Source organism: Lepidochelys kempii, chromosome 24 (genome assembly GCF_965140285.1).
Source record: "Lepidochelys kempii isolate rLepKem1 chromosome 24, rLepKem1.hap1, whole genome shotgun sequence".
NCBI classification, from domain to species: Eukaryota; Metazoa; Chordata; order Testudines; family Cheloniidae; genus Lepidochelys; species Lepidochelys kempii.
This window is the reverse complement of record NC_136403.1, coordinates 13,827,787-13,841,815: the sequence shown is the minus strand read 5'-3', so window position 1 is coordinate 13,841,815 and position 14,029 is coordinate 13,827,787. Positions and strand designations below refer to the sequence as shown.

The following is a 14,029-nucleotide window of genomic DNA, read 5'->3' as shown; positions in this document are numbered from 1 at the left end:
CTATTTACTTAATCCCTACTCAGGCAGAGCTTTTACAGGAAACCATCTCCCGTTGACTGCTCTCTGGTTGGCCTCTCTTCCGAATGGCTTTGGGTGGGTAACTGGGCCTGTGCTGAACCGAGCTCCCCTGCCCCCCTAGCCCTCACTCTCATGGATTGCTGGGATTTCTCTCCTTTCAGATCCCTGCAAAGTCCTGACATGTCGGGCCAAGGAGACGTGCAAGGTCCAGAACGGCCGTGCGATGTGCGTTCCCAACTTCATTGGAACCTGCTGGGGCTGGGGGGACCCGCACTATCACACCTTCGACGGGCTGAACTTCAACTTCCAGGGCACCTGCACCTACACCCTGGCCAAGTACTGCGGGAGCGACAACACCCTGGTGCCCTTCACCATCGATGAGAAGAACGACAACAGGGGAGGCAACCAGGCTGTCTCCTACGTGCGCCTGACCAACATCTACGTCTATGGCTACAACATCTCCATCTACAAGAAGGAAGTTGGGAAAATCAGAGTGAGTACAAAAGTGCAAAAATGATTGGAGAGCTTACATTTGGAATAAAAATATCTCCCTATGGGTACATCCATACCCATACACATCTACCTATCCATCCATCCATCCATCCATCCGCATACCCATCTGTCTATATCTCTGTCTATCCTTCCCCATACATATGCATCCATCTTACCATCCAGGCCAAGACAAATCTGTCAATCCATCGGTCAGGATACACATCTATCCGTCCCTCTGTTTGTCCCCATATAGATCTCTCTTTCTCTCCACCCAGCCCATACACATCAATCCGTTTCTCAATCTATCACCATACACATCTGCTTTTTCTCCATCGATCTATCCAACCATCCCCATACACATCTATCGATCTCTCTGTGCTGGTTGAAGACCAATTTTCTTTCGGAAAATGTCAACATCTCTTTTCTTCCATTCATACAAATGGGCCAGTACTTTTGTTTGTTTCGTTGTCAAGAATTTCTGCTGAATCAGGTCCTTTGTTTTGAAATAGGTATTTTTTTTAAAAAAAAGAAATGATATTCAGAAATTTTAAAATAGAAATTTTTCCAGATTATCAGAAAGAAAATCCCCTTTTTGTGATCTCAAAGTGGCCATGAAAAGAAACAAGATCGAAAATGACAACATTCCAGAAGAAGAACAGAATAAGCGAGAAATGAACCGATTTAAAATTATCTGCTCCGGGCCCCTGGGCCCTCCCAATTCACCTGGGCAATCTTGCCTCCATGGACCACATAGGATCCCCCAGTCAGCCTAGGTCCCCCAGAACTCTTGTTCTACCAGTCTCCCCATGTCGCGGGATCCCTCCAGGCCGCACAGGCTAAACAGTTCCTGTCTTCCTTCCACAACTCTCTCGCTCTCTCTCTCTAGCTCTTTGGTTTTGTACTGCCGCCCATCACCATAGGAGCCAACCATCCTCTCCATAACATGTACTGACCAGAGTAAAGTCTCTGCTCCAATCCATGGAGCTTCTGGCTTTTCTCCTCTTTTTGGGGTAGAAAAATCTCCACTTGCAGTAGGATTTTGTGGTGAGTTGGGTGGGTTTCAAGCTGTGAATATCAATGCTTCGTTCTTGTCGGGAAGCTTTATTAAAGGGGAGTCCAGGTCACACTCTGGATTTATCTAATCTGCACTGGGAATTCATTCCACAGCCAGATCCCCTGGACAGAGAACATTTGATCTCTGAGGACTCAAGTGCTTAATTGGGGCTTTCTAATCTTTCTTGTCCCAGAGGAGCAGAACTCTTGGAAGAGGTGAGATGAAAAGAGAAATAACCGTTGGTTCTTTCCTCCTATCTCTAGATCAATGACGTGACCACCAGCTTGCCGGTGACCCTGGAAGACGGTAAAATCAAGCTCTACCAGAGCGGTCTCAGTGCTATCCTGCGGACAGACTTTGGTCTGCAGGTGTCGTATGACTGGAATTGGCGCCTGATCATCACCCTCCCCAGCAGCTATTATGGGGCCATGGGCGGCCTTTGTGGGAACTTCAACCAAAAGCGTGGAGATGACATGACGTCACCCAACGGCACCCGAGTCTCTTCCATCGTGGAGTGGGCCAGGAGCTGGAAAGTCAAAGACCGGGACCCCTTCTGCTGGGATGATTGCAAAGGGACATGCCCGACGTGCGATAAGAGCAAGCAGAAGATCTACGGGGGCGACGAATATTGTGGTTTGATCAGCAAAAGACCAGGAGGGCCCTTCAGAGAGTGTCACTCCAAAGTGCGCCCCCAGGACATTTTTGACAGCTGCATCTACGACGTGTGTCTGAACGGGGGAGCCAAGAACATCCTGTGCCAGGCGCTGGAGGCCTATGCCGCCATCTGCAAGAAACAGGGCATCACCGTCTATGACTGGAGGACACCGTCCGGCTGCGGTGAGCTCGGTGGTTTGTTTTTTTTATTGACAAAAGCAGCAATTAGACTAGAGTTACTGTGCTGCTTGAGGAGATGGCCAGTGGGCGGAGTGTCAGGGCAGACACTAGGCCTAGATCCTGCACCTTGGCAACTAGACACCATGGGGATGTGGGCTTGAGAAGCCCCTATAAGAGACTAGCTAGATTGAGAATCGATGGACACATGGTTTTCATAGATTGGGTTAGATGAGAGAAAGGAAGAGTCTCCAAATATTGTTAGGAGGATGGATTAGATGAATAGGGAGATTAAACAGGTTTAATAGATTGGTAGATGGATTAGATGGATTGGGTGATTAAATAGATTCACTGGAGGATACGTGGATAAAATGGATGGAGAGATTAAATGGGTGTAATAGACGGATAGGTGGGTTCGATGGATAGAGAGATAAAGAGATTTAATGGATGGATAAATGGATTAGGTGCACGGGGAGATAAAGTCAATTAGAGGTAAAGATTGGTCGATTGGATGCTGAGCCAGAGGGACGGCTGGCTAAACGGGGGGGGAGGGATAGCTCAGTGGTTTGAGCATTGGCCTGCTAAACCCTGGGTTGTGAGTTCAATCCTTGAGGGGGCCATTTCGGGGGCAAAACTTGGGGGATTGGTCCTGCTTTGAGCAGGGGGTTGGATTAGATGACCTCCTGAGGTTCCTTCCAAGCTTGATATTCTATGATTCCATGATTAGGTTCTAGATTAGACAGATATAGATACTCCTGGATGTACACGTCAATTAGATGGAGGCAACGAGAAAGATTTATTACAATCTAATGTAAAGAAAATCTCACTTCCGCACTTCAAAGAAGGGGTGTTCAGCATTGTGTAAGAGGGATGTAAGTGAAGAATAGAAAAGCGGGATGGATTTGGTGGGTGAAGTGGTTGGAAGAGAGGGATGGATCAGAAAGCGATGGAAAGATGGACCCATCCGAAATACTACCTGAAAATACAGGGTCCCAACCCAGTAGGATCTCCTGAGTCTTTCCACTTCCGTGGGACGTGTGCTGAGTCTGAGGTCATCTGGTGTGGGCGGGGCTCCAGAGGAGGCCTTGACAAGTGAGGTCTCATCTACTCTGGGTGCACTTTGCAGATTTTCTTCGATTTTCTATACAAAGAGAGCATTTCCCTGCTCTCCCAGCTAGCAAACTCCTTTGCCCAACGGGGTTGTTCCCTGTGCTGTACTCCAGAGGTGGCCTTAGTGTGGCTGCTTGTACATCGGGCCTGTGAAATAGAGCATGCCGATTGCACATTAGAATTTCTCTCTAGCTCTTGCTGCATGTAAGCAGGTGTTTTTAGTTCATTTCCTGTGATGTTAAATCTCCCCCTCTCTGACCCCCTCCCAGTCCTGCCCTGCCCTGAGAACAGCCACTACGAGGCCTGCGGGAACGCCTGCCCGGCCAGCTGCTCCGACCAAACCGCCAACTCCTCCTGCCTGGAGCCCTGCGTGGAGACCTGCCAGTGTGACAACGGTTACGTCCTGAGTGCCGGCCACTGTGTCCCCGTGGAGAGCTGTGGCTGTGACTACAATGGCCGCTACTACAAACCCAACGAGGAGTTCTGGGCCGATGAGAACTGCCTCTCTCGGTGCAGATGTGATCCCAGCTTGGGCATGGTGCTTTGCCAGGAGACCGGCTGCAAGGCCAGCGAGAGATGCGCTGTGATCAACGGGGTCCGTGGCTGCTCCCCAATCAGCTACTCCACCTGCACGGCCTCCGGAGACCCTCACTACACCACCTTCGACGGGAAAAAGTATGATTTCATGGGCACCTGCATCTACCTTCTGGCTGGGGTCTGCTCCGAGGACCCCACGCTCACGCCATTCAACATCAAGGTGGAGAATAACAACCGCGGCAGCAAGGCCGTGTCCTACACCAAAGTGGTGACCTTGGAGGTCTACGGTAGAAACATCACTGTCAGCCAGCAATATCCCCGCAAGATCAAGGTAGGGACGGAGAGCCACAGGACTACAGTCAACAGTGTGCCCTTGTTGCCAAGAAGGCCAATGGCATTTTGGGATGTATAAGTAGGGGCATTGCCAGCAGATAGAGGGATGTGATCGTTCCCCTCTATTCGATATTGGTGAGGCCTCATCTGGAGTACTAGTGTCCAGTTTTGGGCCCCACACTAGAAGAAGGATGTGGAAAAATTGGAAAACGTCCAGCGGAGGGCAGGAAAAATGATTAGGGGACTGGAACACATGACTTATGAGGAGAGGCTGAGGGAACTGGGATTGTTTAGTCTGCGGAAGAGAAGAATGAGGGGGGATTTGATAGCTGCTTTCAAGTACCTGAAAGGGGGTTCCAAAGAGGATGGATCTAGACTGTTCTCAGTGGTAGCAGATGACAGAACGAGGAGTAATGGTCTCAAGTTGCAGTGAGGGAGGTTTAGGTTGGCTATTAGGAAAAACTTTTTCACTAGGAGTGTTGTGAAACACTGGAATGCGTTACCTCGGGAGGTGGTGGAATCTCCTTCCTTCGAAGATTTTAAGGTCAGGCTTGACAAAGCCCTGGCTGGGATGATTTAGTTGGGGATTGGTCCTGCTTTGAGCAGGGGCTCGGACTAGATGACCTCCTGAGGTCCCTTCCACCCCTGATATTCTGTGATTCTATGACTTCTCGGGGAGCTGGGAGCAGGAACTCTTGCTGTTGATGATACATTACCCATTATTTCTCTCCCCGTTTCAGAAATGAGACCTGCGTCCGTTGCACACTGAGCTGGTGGTGGGTGTGTGGGAAGGAACTGAGTGCCTCTTTGTGAATATATAGGGCAGGATTTTCTCCTCTGCATCAGGGCCGTTTTGCCACTGTAACTGATGTGCATTCAACTGACTCACTCATTTAGCTGGGGATCGGGTCCCATTCCCTCCACAGGAGCTATGCCCCATTCCCACCAGCTGGGGATCTGGCCCCATTGACTCCAGGGGAGTCAACACCCTAAAAGCTTCCTCCACTAAAGTACTTGATCCTGACTTCTGTTGCGCGAAGGCCCTTTCCAGGTATCTGACAGCAGAAAGTTGGGAGTCAACCGCATTTACACTGCCCAAGGGGTGTGAGAGAGTCTTAGGGCTGTTTCCAAATAAACTGCTAATGTGGCACAATGGACTTGCCGTAGCTGCGGCGCTTCAGTGAAGAGGCTGCCAATGCCAATGGCAGGAGTTCTCCCATTGGTGTAGGTAAGACACCTTCACAAGAGGCACTCGCTAGGTTGACAGGAGAATTCTCCCGTTGACCTGGCAACGTCTACACCAGGGGTCAGGTCAGTTTAACTGCGTGGGTCAGGGGTGTGGAGTTTTCACACCCCGGAGCGATAGTGATACTGCCCTAATTTACTAGTGTAGAGCAGGCCTTCGTGTAACTGGGAATTCAGACCATCCCCAAGACGTGTGTTCCAGATAGACAGGCTCTTTGTGAACCTGTCCTGCAAAGCTGCTCTCATCGCTAGACCCCACTCCCTGACCAGAGCTGGGGTTAGAACCCAAGAGTCCTAGCTCCCAGCCGCCGCGCTCCAACCACTGCCCTCCCAGAGTTGAGGATAGGAGCCAGGAATCCTGATTCCCATCCCCCTCTGCTGTAACCCACCAGATCTCACTCCTTTCCCGGAACGGGGGATAGAACTCAGGAGTCCTGGCTCCCAGCCTCCCCTGCTCAAAGCTACTAGGCCCCACCCCATTTCTTCCCTTCCCTTCGCCCCCCCTCCCTGAGCCAGGAATAAAACCCAGGAGTCCTGGGTCCCCACCTTCTGCCTGCAGTATTCATTCAAAATTAACCCCTGGCCCTGCCGCGTCTGTTCCAGGTGGACGGAGTCTTTGTGGCCCTGCCTTTCTACCATGAGGAGAAGCTACAGGCTTACGTCAGCGGAGCCCAAGTCCTCATCAAGACCGCCTTCGCGCTGAGGGTGACCTTCGACGGGAGCCTGGTCCGGGTCACTGTGCCCAACACCTACGCCAACGCCCTCTGCGGCCTGTGCGGTGACAACAACCAAACTGCCAGTGACGACCTGACCATGAGAGACGGGAGACGGGCAGCCAACGCCGTCCAGTTCGCAGAGAGCTGGAAGGTGGGGGAGGTCCCGGGCTGCTCAGACAGCTGCACTGGGAAGTGCCTGGTCTGCAGTGAGGCTCAGAGACAACCCTACAAGGGAGATCGGTACTGCGGGGTCATCACCAGAGGGGACGGACCGTTCAGAGAGTGCCACGGAGTCATCGACCCAGCCCCTTTCTTCGACGACTGCGTCTTTGACACCTGCCAGTACAAGGGTCTCCGGGATGCTCTCTGCAGTGCCATCAGCGCCTACGTGATGGCCTGCCAGGCCAGGGGCATCCGGATGGGGCAGTGGAGATCAGCCTCATTCTGCAGTGAGTGTCGCCTACTAGAATCTGCTTTAAGGACTGGCTAGTCTCCATGTGCAGCACCCTCTGCAGGGGGCTCAGAAGAGCTCAGCTGTGTGTCTCTGGCCTTACACACCTATCAGCTTGCAGTAGTGTTGCCAACCGTAAAGGTCACCTACTCAGCTTTGCTTTATCTTTGTGCTATAGCAATGTAATCCTGTCTCCTTGCTGGCACCTGTCTCCCAGGGGTTGGAAATACTTTGCCAACACTAGAATCATAGAATCATAGAATATCAGGGTTGGAAGGGACCTCAGGAGGTCATCTAGTCCAACCCACTAGTCGTCCTTCCCGTCAGGGTGCCGGAAAACGGACACCGAAAGAACTAAAGCAAGTAACTCAGAGTCACCCGAGAAGCCAGTGGCAGAAGCCAGTTATCCTGACTCCCAGTCCTCCATCACTAAACATTACACAGCAGCCCACTCCAGAATTTGGGACTCACCTTGCAACACGTCCCCTTGTCTGCAGCTCTTACCACTAGACCAAACGCCCCTCCAAGAGTCAGAAAGAAAACCCCAGAGTCCTGACTCCCAGTCCACACTGCTTTAACCCGCTAGACCTGACCGCCCTTCAACATCCAGAATACAACCCAGGAGACCTGACTCCCAGCCTCTAACCACTAGGCCCCACTCCCCTCCCAGAGCTGGGAGTAGAACCCAGGAGTCCTGGCTCCCAACCCCACCAGAACAATCCTACTGTAAGTGATATGAATAGAGAGAGATTTCTGTCCACTTACCTGCACATTTCTTCTTTCTCTCACCCCCATCTGCACGTTCCCTCTGCCCCTCTCCTACAGGTCCCACCTGCCCCAGTAACTTCCACTACGAGCTCTGTGGGAGCGGCTGCCCTGCCACCTGCCACGGGCTCTCGGCGCCGGACGGCTGCGACGCTCCCTGTGCCGAAGGGTGTTTCTGCGACGCCGGGTTCCTCCTGAGCGGAGACCGGTGCGTCCCCGTCGCGCAGTGCGGCTGTGTGCACCAGGGCAGGTACTACAGGAAGGGAGAGGAGTTCTACTCCAGCGCCTCCTGCCGGGAGCGGTGCCGGTGCCAAGACAACGGGGTCGTCCAGTGTCGGGAGGCCTCCTGTGGAGCCAACGAGCAGTGCAAGGTGGCGGATGGCGTCCGGAAATGCCACCCTGTCGGATCTGCAACGTGTTCTGCTGCCGGAGACCCCCACTACCTCTCCTTCGATGGAGTTGCCTTCGATTTCCAAGGCACCTGCACCTACATCCTGGCCAAGACCTGCGCTGACGCCGGGAACCTGACATCCTTCTCCGTGAAGGTGGAGAACAAGCCCTGGGGCAATGGCAAGGTGTCTGTCACCAAGCTGGTGTCCGTGGAGGTCTACGGGCTCACGCTTACCCTGCTGCAGAACAGGAAGGGGCTCGTCATGGTAAGTCCTGCTCAAGATGTTCCTGCAATGGGGCAGCCCCACTGATGTGGCAATGCAAGGGGCACTTGTCTCCTGGGTCACTCATTAGGAGCGCACAGGCAGGAGGGGTCAGACATTCAGGTTCTGATCCTGACCTTACTGGCACCAGTGCCAGTCTAGAGGCATCCCACTGAAGAAAGCAGAATCGCTCTGGATTTTCTCTGGGACAAGTGAGATCATAATCCAGCCCTCAGCATATTACGCTCAGTGGATGATTGCAGAGTAAGCCCAGGGATCTGAGATCAGAAATGGCCATAATTTCATTGAGTTCAGTGGAGTCACAACAGATTTGCCCAGGTGTCATTGAGACCCTATCTTGTGCCCATAGCCCACCCCAACAACATCCACTGCCCCGGTTCACAGGGAATACTCTGTGTCTTCCAGGTGGACGGGGTGTCCCACAACCTGCCTGTGGTCGTGGCCGATGGGCAGCTCCGAGCGTATCAGCACGGCGGGAACGTCCTTGTGCAAACTGACTTCGGCCTCACCGTGAGCTACGACCTGGTTTACCACGCCAGAGTCACCGTCCCAGGGAACTACCAGGGCCAGACGTGCGGCCTGTGCGGGAACAACAACGGGCGTCGGGACGACGAGTTCCTGCTCCCCGACGGCAGCGCGGCCCCTAACGTGGCAGCCTTTGGTTCCGCCTGGAAAGTCCCGATCCCGGGGGTGGCCTGTGACGACGGATGCGCCGGGAACAGCTGCCCGGTCTGCAAGGAGAAGAAGAAGGAGTTCTTCAAACAGCGCAACTACTGCGGGCTGCTCACGGCCCCCGACGGCCCCTTCGCCTCCTGCCACGGCATGGTCAGCCCCAGCGTGTATTTCAACAACTGCCTGTATGATGTGTGCTTGGGCAACGGGGACTCCCAGGTCCTGTGCCAGAGCATCCACAGCTACGTGACGGCCTGCCAAGAGGCCGGGGCCCCTATCCAGCCCTGGAGGAGCGCCTCCTTCTGCCGTAAGTGCCGCGATGCTGGTGTAGCAGAAGGGCCTATCCCACTCGCTCCCCTCCCGCTGGGGGGCGGGGAGAGCGATTCTAGGTATCTCATTCCAGGCCTCTGGGCTTCTTGAGAGACTCCTTTGGGTGGGAACCAACAAGGTCATATTCCCTTATAAAGGTGACCTGGTCCTCTCGTCCCCGTCAGATTCTCCTCTCCTTCATGTCTGTCCCTCTGAGCCTGAGGTGACACCCGGCCCACTGGACCCTCCTGCCCGGCCCCTGAGCTCCTGGCCCGGGAGGCTTGCCCGGCGCCATGCTCTGGGAGGCAGGGCGGTGAGCTCCTGGGGCAGCGTAGCTGCGGAGCCCGGCCTGACCCGGTCTCTGGGCTGCGCTGTGTGTGGCTGGCTCCAGCCGGGCTGCGCTGTGTGCGGCAGTAGCACCGGCAGCCAGGCAGCGTGGTAAGGGGGCAGGGAGCCGGGGGGTTGGATAGTGGGAGGGGAGTTTGAGGTGGTGGTCGGGGGTCGCAGTGTGGATAGGGGTCGGGGCGGTCAGAAGGCGGGGAACAGGGGGGTTGAATGGGTGCAGGGGTCTCTGGGGGAGGAAGTCATGAAGGAGAGGGGGTTGGATGGGGCGGCAGGAGTCAGTCAGGGACGGGGGATCTGGGGACAGGAAGAAGGGGTGGTTGGATGGGGCAGGAGTCCAGGGTGGGAGGGGGCTGTCAGGGGACCAGAAGCAGGGGGCGTGGAGAGCGGGTGGCGGCCGGGCCACGCCCCCCTCCCCTAACCAGCCCTCCATACAATTTCCAAAACCCGATGCCGCTCTCAGGCCAAAAAGTTTGCCCGCCCCTGCTCTAAGTTGTGGGCTGAGATCTCTCCAGCCATCAGTTGCTTCTTTCTCTGCCTTAGCTCTGCGCTGCCCGGCCAACAGTCACTACGAGGTGTGCGCCGACCTCTGCACCACCACCTGTGCCAGGATCACCGACGCCAGGAAGTGCCCAGACACCTGCGCCGAAGGCTGCCAGTGTGACGATGGCTTCCTCTTCGACGGCCTGGGCTGCGTGGCTCTGCAGAGCTGTGGGTGCTTCAAGAAGGGGATATATTACCAGGTACCGCCCCCTGCTGGGGTGTTAACTCCTATCCAGTCACGTCCTTCACGCCCTGCTCTCATCAGCCATGTTGGATCAGACCATTGTCGGTTGCCAATGGCAATGCATGAATCTCTGTTGAAAGGCACTAATGGCACAATCCTGGTTCCATGAACCGTGTCTCTGGCAGGGCGGTGGAGTCTAGTGGTTAGAGCAGGGAGCTGGAAGTCAGGACTCCTCGGTTCTCTCCCCAGCTCCGGGAAGGCAGTCGTGCCAAGTGGAGTAGAGCGGCTGCGGACTGGGAGATAAGACACTCGGTTCTAGTCCCAGATATGGCCTCCCTGTAAATGAACATCTCCGCACTGAAAAACTACCTTTCCCCGGGCTACATTGTGTTCTTTTCCCTTTTTTCAAACAGCCTAATGAGACGGTTCTGACTAACAAGTGCCAGCAAAGCTGCACCTGCACTCCTGCCCAAGGGGTGACCTGCGAAGCCCACAGCTGCACCAGGGATGAAACCTGTCAGATCAGAGATGGAGTCATGCAATGCATTAAGAGAGGTGAAAGAGAGTGCAAGAGTTAAACAAGAAGAGAGGTGGACGTAGAGATAGAGAGTCCTTAGAGCAGACTCAGTGGAGTCAGGACAGCTGAGGAGCTGGCGCAGAGTAGAGTTTCCATCCTTAGATCTAGGAAGCGAGTGGGGACTAGTGGTTAGAGCAGGGGGGTTTGTGAGCCTGGACTCCTGGGTTCTATTCACAGCTCTGGGAGGGGTGGGGGTAGGTTACATGGTGGGTTCTCTGAGTTGGAGCCAATGGGCTGGGAGGCAGGCTATGTCAAATCAAGTCATTGATTCTCTCCTGGGCTTTGGACCAGGCACTTGACTGTCAAGAGGTAAAGAAAAGTATCCTCTGGGCCTGCCGCTTTGGTCAAAGGTTGAGGTCCTTACTTGACCTATTTACTTAATCCCTACTCAGGCAGAGCTTTTACAGGAAACCATCTCCCGTTGACTGCTCTCTGGTTGGCCTCTCTTCCGAATGGCTTTGGGTGGGTAACTGGGCCTGTGCTGAACCGAGCTCCCCTGCCCCCCTAGCCCTCACTCTCATGGATTGCTGGGATTTCTCTCCTTTCAGATCCCTGCAAAGTCCTGACATGTCGGGCCAAGGAGACGTGCAAGGTCCAGAACGGCCGTGCGATGTGCATTCCCAACTTCATTGGAACCTGCTGGGGCTGGGGGGACCCGCACTATCACACCTTCGACGGGCTGAACTTCAACTTCCAGGGCACCTGCACCTACACCCTGGCCAAGTACTGCGGGAGCGACAACACCCTGGTGCCCTTCACCATCGATGAGAAGAACGACAACAGGGGAGGCAACCAGGCTGTCTCCTACGTGCGCCTGACCAACATCTACGTCTATGGCTACAACATCTCCATCTACAAGAAGGAAGTTGGGAAAATCAGAGTGAGTACAAAAGTGCAAAAATGATTGGAGAGCTTACATTTGGAATAAAAATATCTCCCTATGGGTACATCCATACCCATACACATCTACCTATCCATCCATCCATCCATCCATCCGCATACCCATCTGTCTATATCTCTGTCTATCCTTCCCCATACATATGCATCCATCTTACCATCCAGGCCAAGACAAATCTGTCAATCCATCGGTCAGGATACACATCTATCCGTCCCTCTGTTTGTCCCCATATAGATCTCTCTTTCTCTCCACCCAGCCCATACACATCAATCCGTTTCTCAATCTATCACCATACACATCTGCTTTTTCTCCATCGATCTATCCAACCATCCCCATACACATCTATCGATCTCTCTGTGCTGGTTGAAGACCAATTTTCTTTCGGAAAATGTCAACATCTCTTTTCTTCCATTCATACAAATGGGCCAGTACTTTTGTTTGTTTCGTTGTCAAGAATTTCTGCTGAATCAGGTCCTTTGTTTTGAAATAGGTATTTTTTTTAAAAAAAAAGAAATGATATTCAGAAATTTTAAAATAGAAATTTTTCCAGATTATCAGAAAGAAAATCCCCTTTTTGTGATCTCAAAGTGGCCATGAAAAGAAACAAGATCGAAAATGACAACATTCCAGAAGAAGAACAGAATAAGCGAGAAATGAACCGATTTAAAATTATCTGCTCCGGGCCCCTGGGCCCTCCCAATTCACCTGGGCAATCTTGCCTCCATGGACCACATAGGATCCCCCAGTCAGCCTAGGTCCCCCAGAACTCTTGTTCTACCAGTCTCCCCATGTCGCGGGATCCCTCCAGGCCGCACAGGCTAAACAGTTCCTGTCTTCCTTCCACAACTCTCTCGCTCTCTCTCTCTAGCTCTTTGGTTTTGTACTGCCGCCCATCACCATAGGAGCCAACCATCCTCTCCATAACATGTACTGACCAGAGTAAAGTCTCTGCTCCAATCCATGGAGCTTCTGGCTTTTCTCCTCTTTTTGGGGTAGAAAAATCTCCACTTGCAGTAGGATTTTGTGGTGAGTTGGGTGGGTTTCAAGCTGTGAATATCAATGCTTCGTTCTTGTCGGGAAGCTTTATTAAAGGGGAGTCCAGGTCACACTCTGGATTTATCTAATCTGCACTGGGAATTCATTCCACAGCCAGATCCCCTGGACAGAGAACATTTGATCTCTGAGGACTCAAGTGCTTAATTGGGGCTTTCTAATCTTTCTTGTCCCAGAGGAGCAGAACTCTTGGAAGAGGTGAGATGAAAAGAGAAATAACCGTTGGTTCTTTCCTCCTATCTCTAGATCAATGACGTGACCACCAGCTTGCCGGTGACCCTGGAAGACGGTAAAATCAAGCTCTACCAGAGCGGTCTCAGTGCTATCCTGCGGACAGACTTTGGTCTGCAGGTGTCGTATGACTGGAATTGGCGCCTGATCATCACCCTCCCCAGCAGCTATTATGGGGCCATGGGCGGCCTTTGTGGGAACTTCAACCAAAAGCGTGGAGATGACATGACGTCACCCAACGGCACCCGAGTCTCTTCCATCGTGGAGTGGGCCAGGAGCTGGAAAGTCAAAGACCGGGACCCCTTCTGCTGGGATGATTGCAAAGGGACATGCCCGACGTGCGATAAGAGCAAGCAGAAGATCTACGGGGGCGACGAATATTGTGGTTTGATCAGCAAAAGACCAGGAGGGCCCTTCAGAGAGTGTCACTCCAAAGTGCGCCCCCAGGACATTTTTGACAGCTGCATCTACGACGTGTGTCTGAACGGGGGAGCCAAGAACATCCTGTGCCAGGCGCTGGAGGCCTATGCCGCCATCTGCAAGAAACAGGGCATCACCGTCTATGACTGGAGGACACCGTCCGGCTGCGGTGAGCTCGGTGGTTTGTTTTTTTTATTGACAAAAGCAGCAATTAGACTAGAGTTACTGTGCTGCTTGAGGAGATGGCCAGTGGGCGGAGTGTCAGGGCAGACACTAGGCCTAGATCCTGCACCTTGGCAACTAGACACCATGGGGATGTGGGCTTGAGAAGCCCCTATAAGAGACTAGCTAGATTGAGAATCGATGGACACATGGTTTTCATAGATTGGGTTAGATGAGAGAAAGGAAGAGTCTCCAAATATTGTTAGGAGGATGGATTAGATGAATAGGGAGATTAAACAGGTTTAATAGATTGGTAGATGGATTAGATGGATTGGGTGATTAAATAGATTCACTGGAGGATACGTGGATAAAATGGATGGAGAGATTAAATGGGTGTAATAGACGGATAGGT

At 53.0% G+C, this 14,029-nt stretch overlaps 1 protein-coding gene across 1 annotated transcript in view; it reads left to right on the top strand.

Annotated features, from left to right (window-relative positions):
- LOC140902933 (uncharacterized) overlaps positions 1-14,029 on the top strand; it is a 125,194-nt gene that overhangs the window by 60,494 nt on the left and 50,671 nt on the right. Inside the window, exons 44-53 of the mRNA XM_078850397.1 lie at positions 180-511; positions 1,828-2,401; positions 3,775-4,373; positions 6,224-6,785; positions 7,613-8,208; positions 8,632-9,205; positions 10,093-10,292; positions 10,690-10,831; positions 11,402-11,733; positions 13,051-13,624. Coding sequence (XP_078706523.1) covers positions 180-511; positions 1,828-2,401; positions 3,775-4,373; positions 6,224-6,785; positions 7,613-8,208; positions 8,632-9,205; positions 10,093-10,292; positions 10,690-10,831; positions 11,402-11,733; positions 13,051-13,624 — 4,485 coding nt within the window. The remainder of the gene's footprint in view (positions 1-179; positions 512-1,827; positions 2,402-3,774; positions 4,374-6,223; positions 6,786-7,612; positions 8,209-8,631; positions 9,206-10,092; positions 10,293-10,689; positions 10,832-11,401; positions 11,734-13,050; positions 13,625-14,029) is intronic.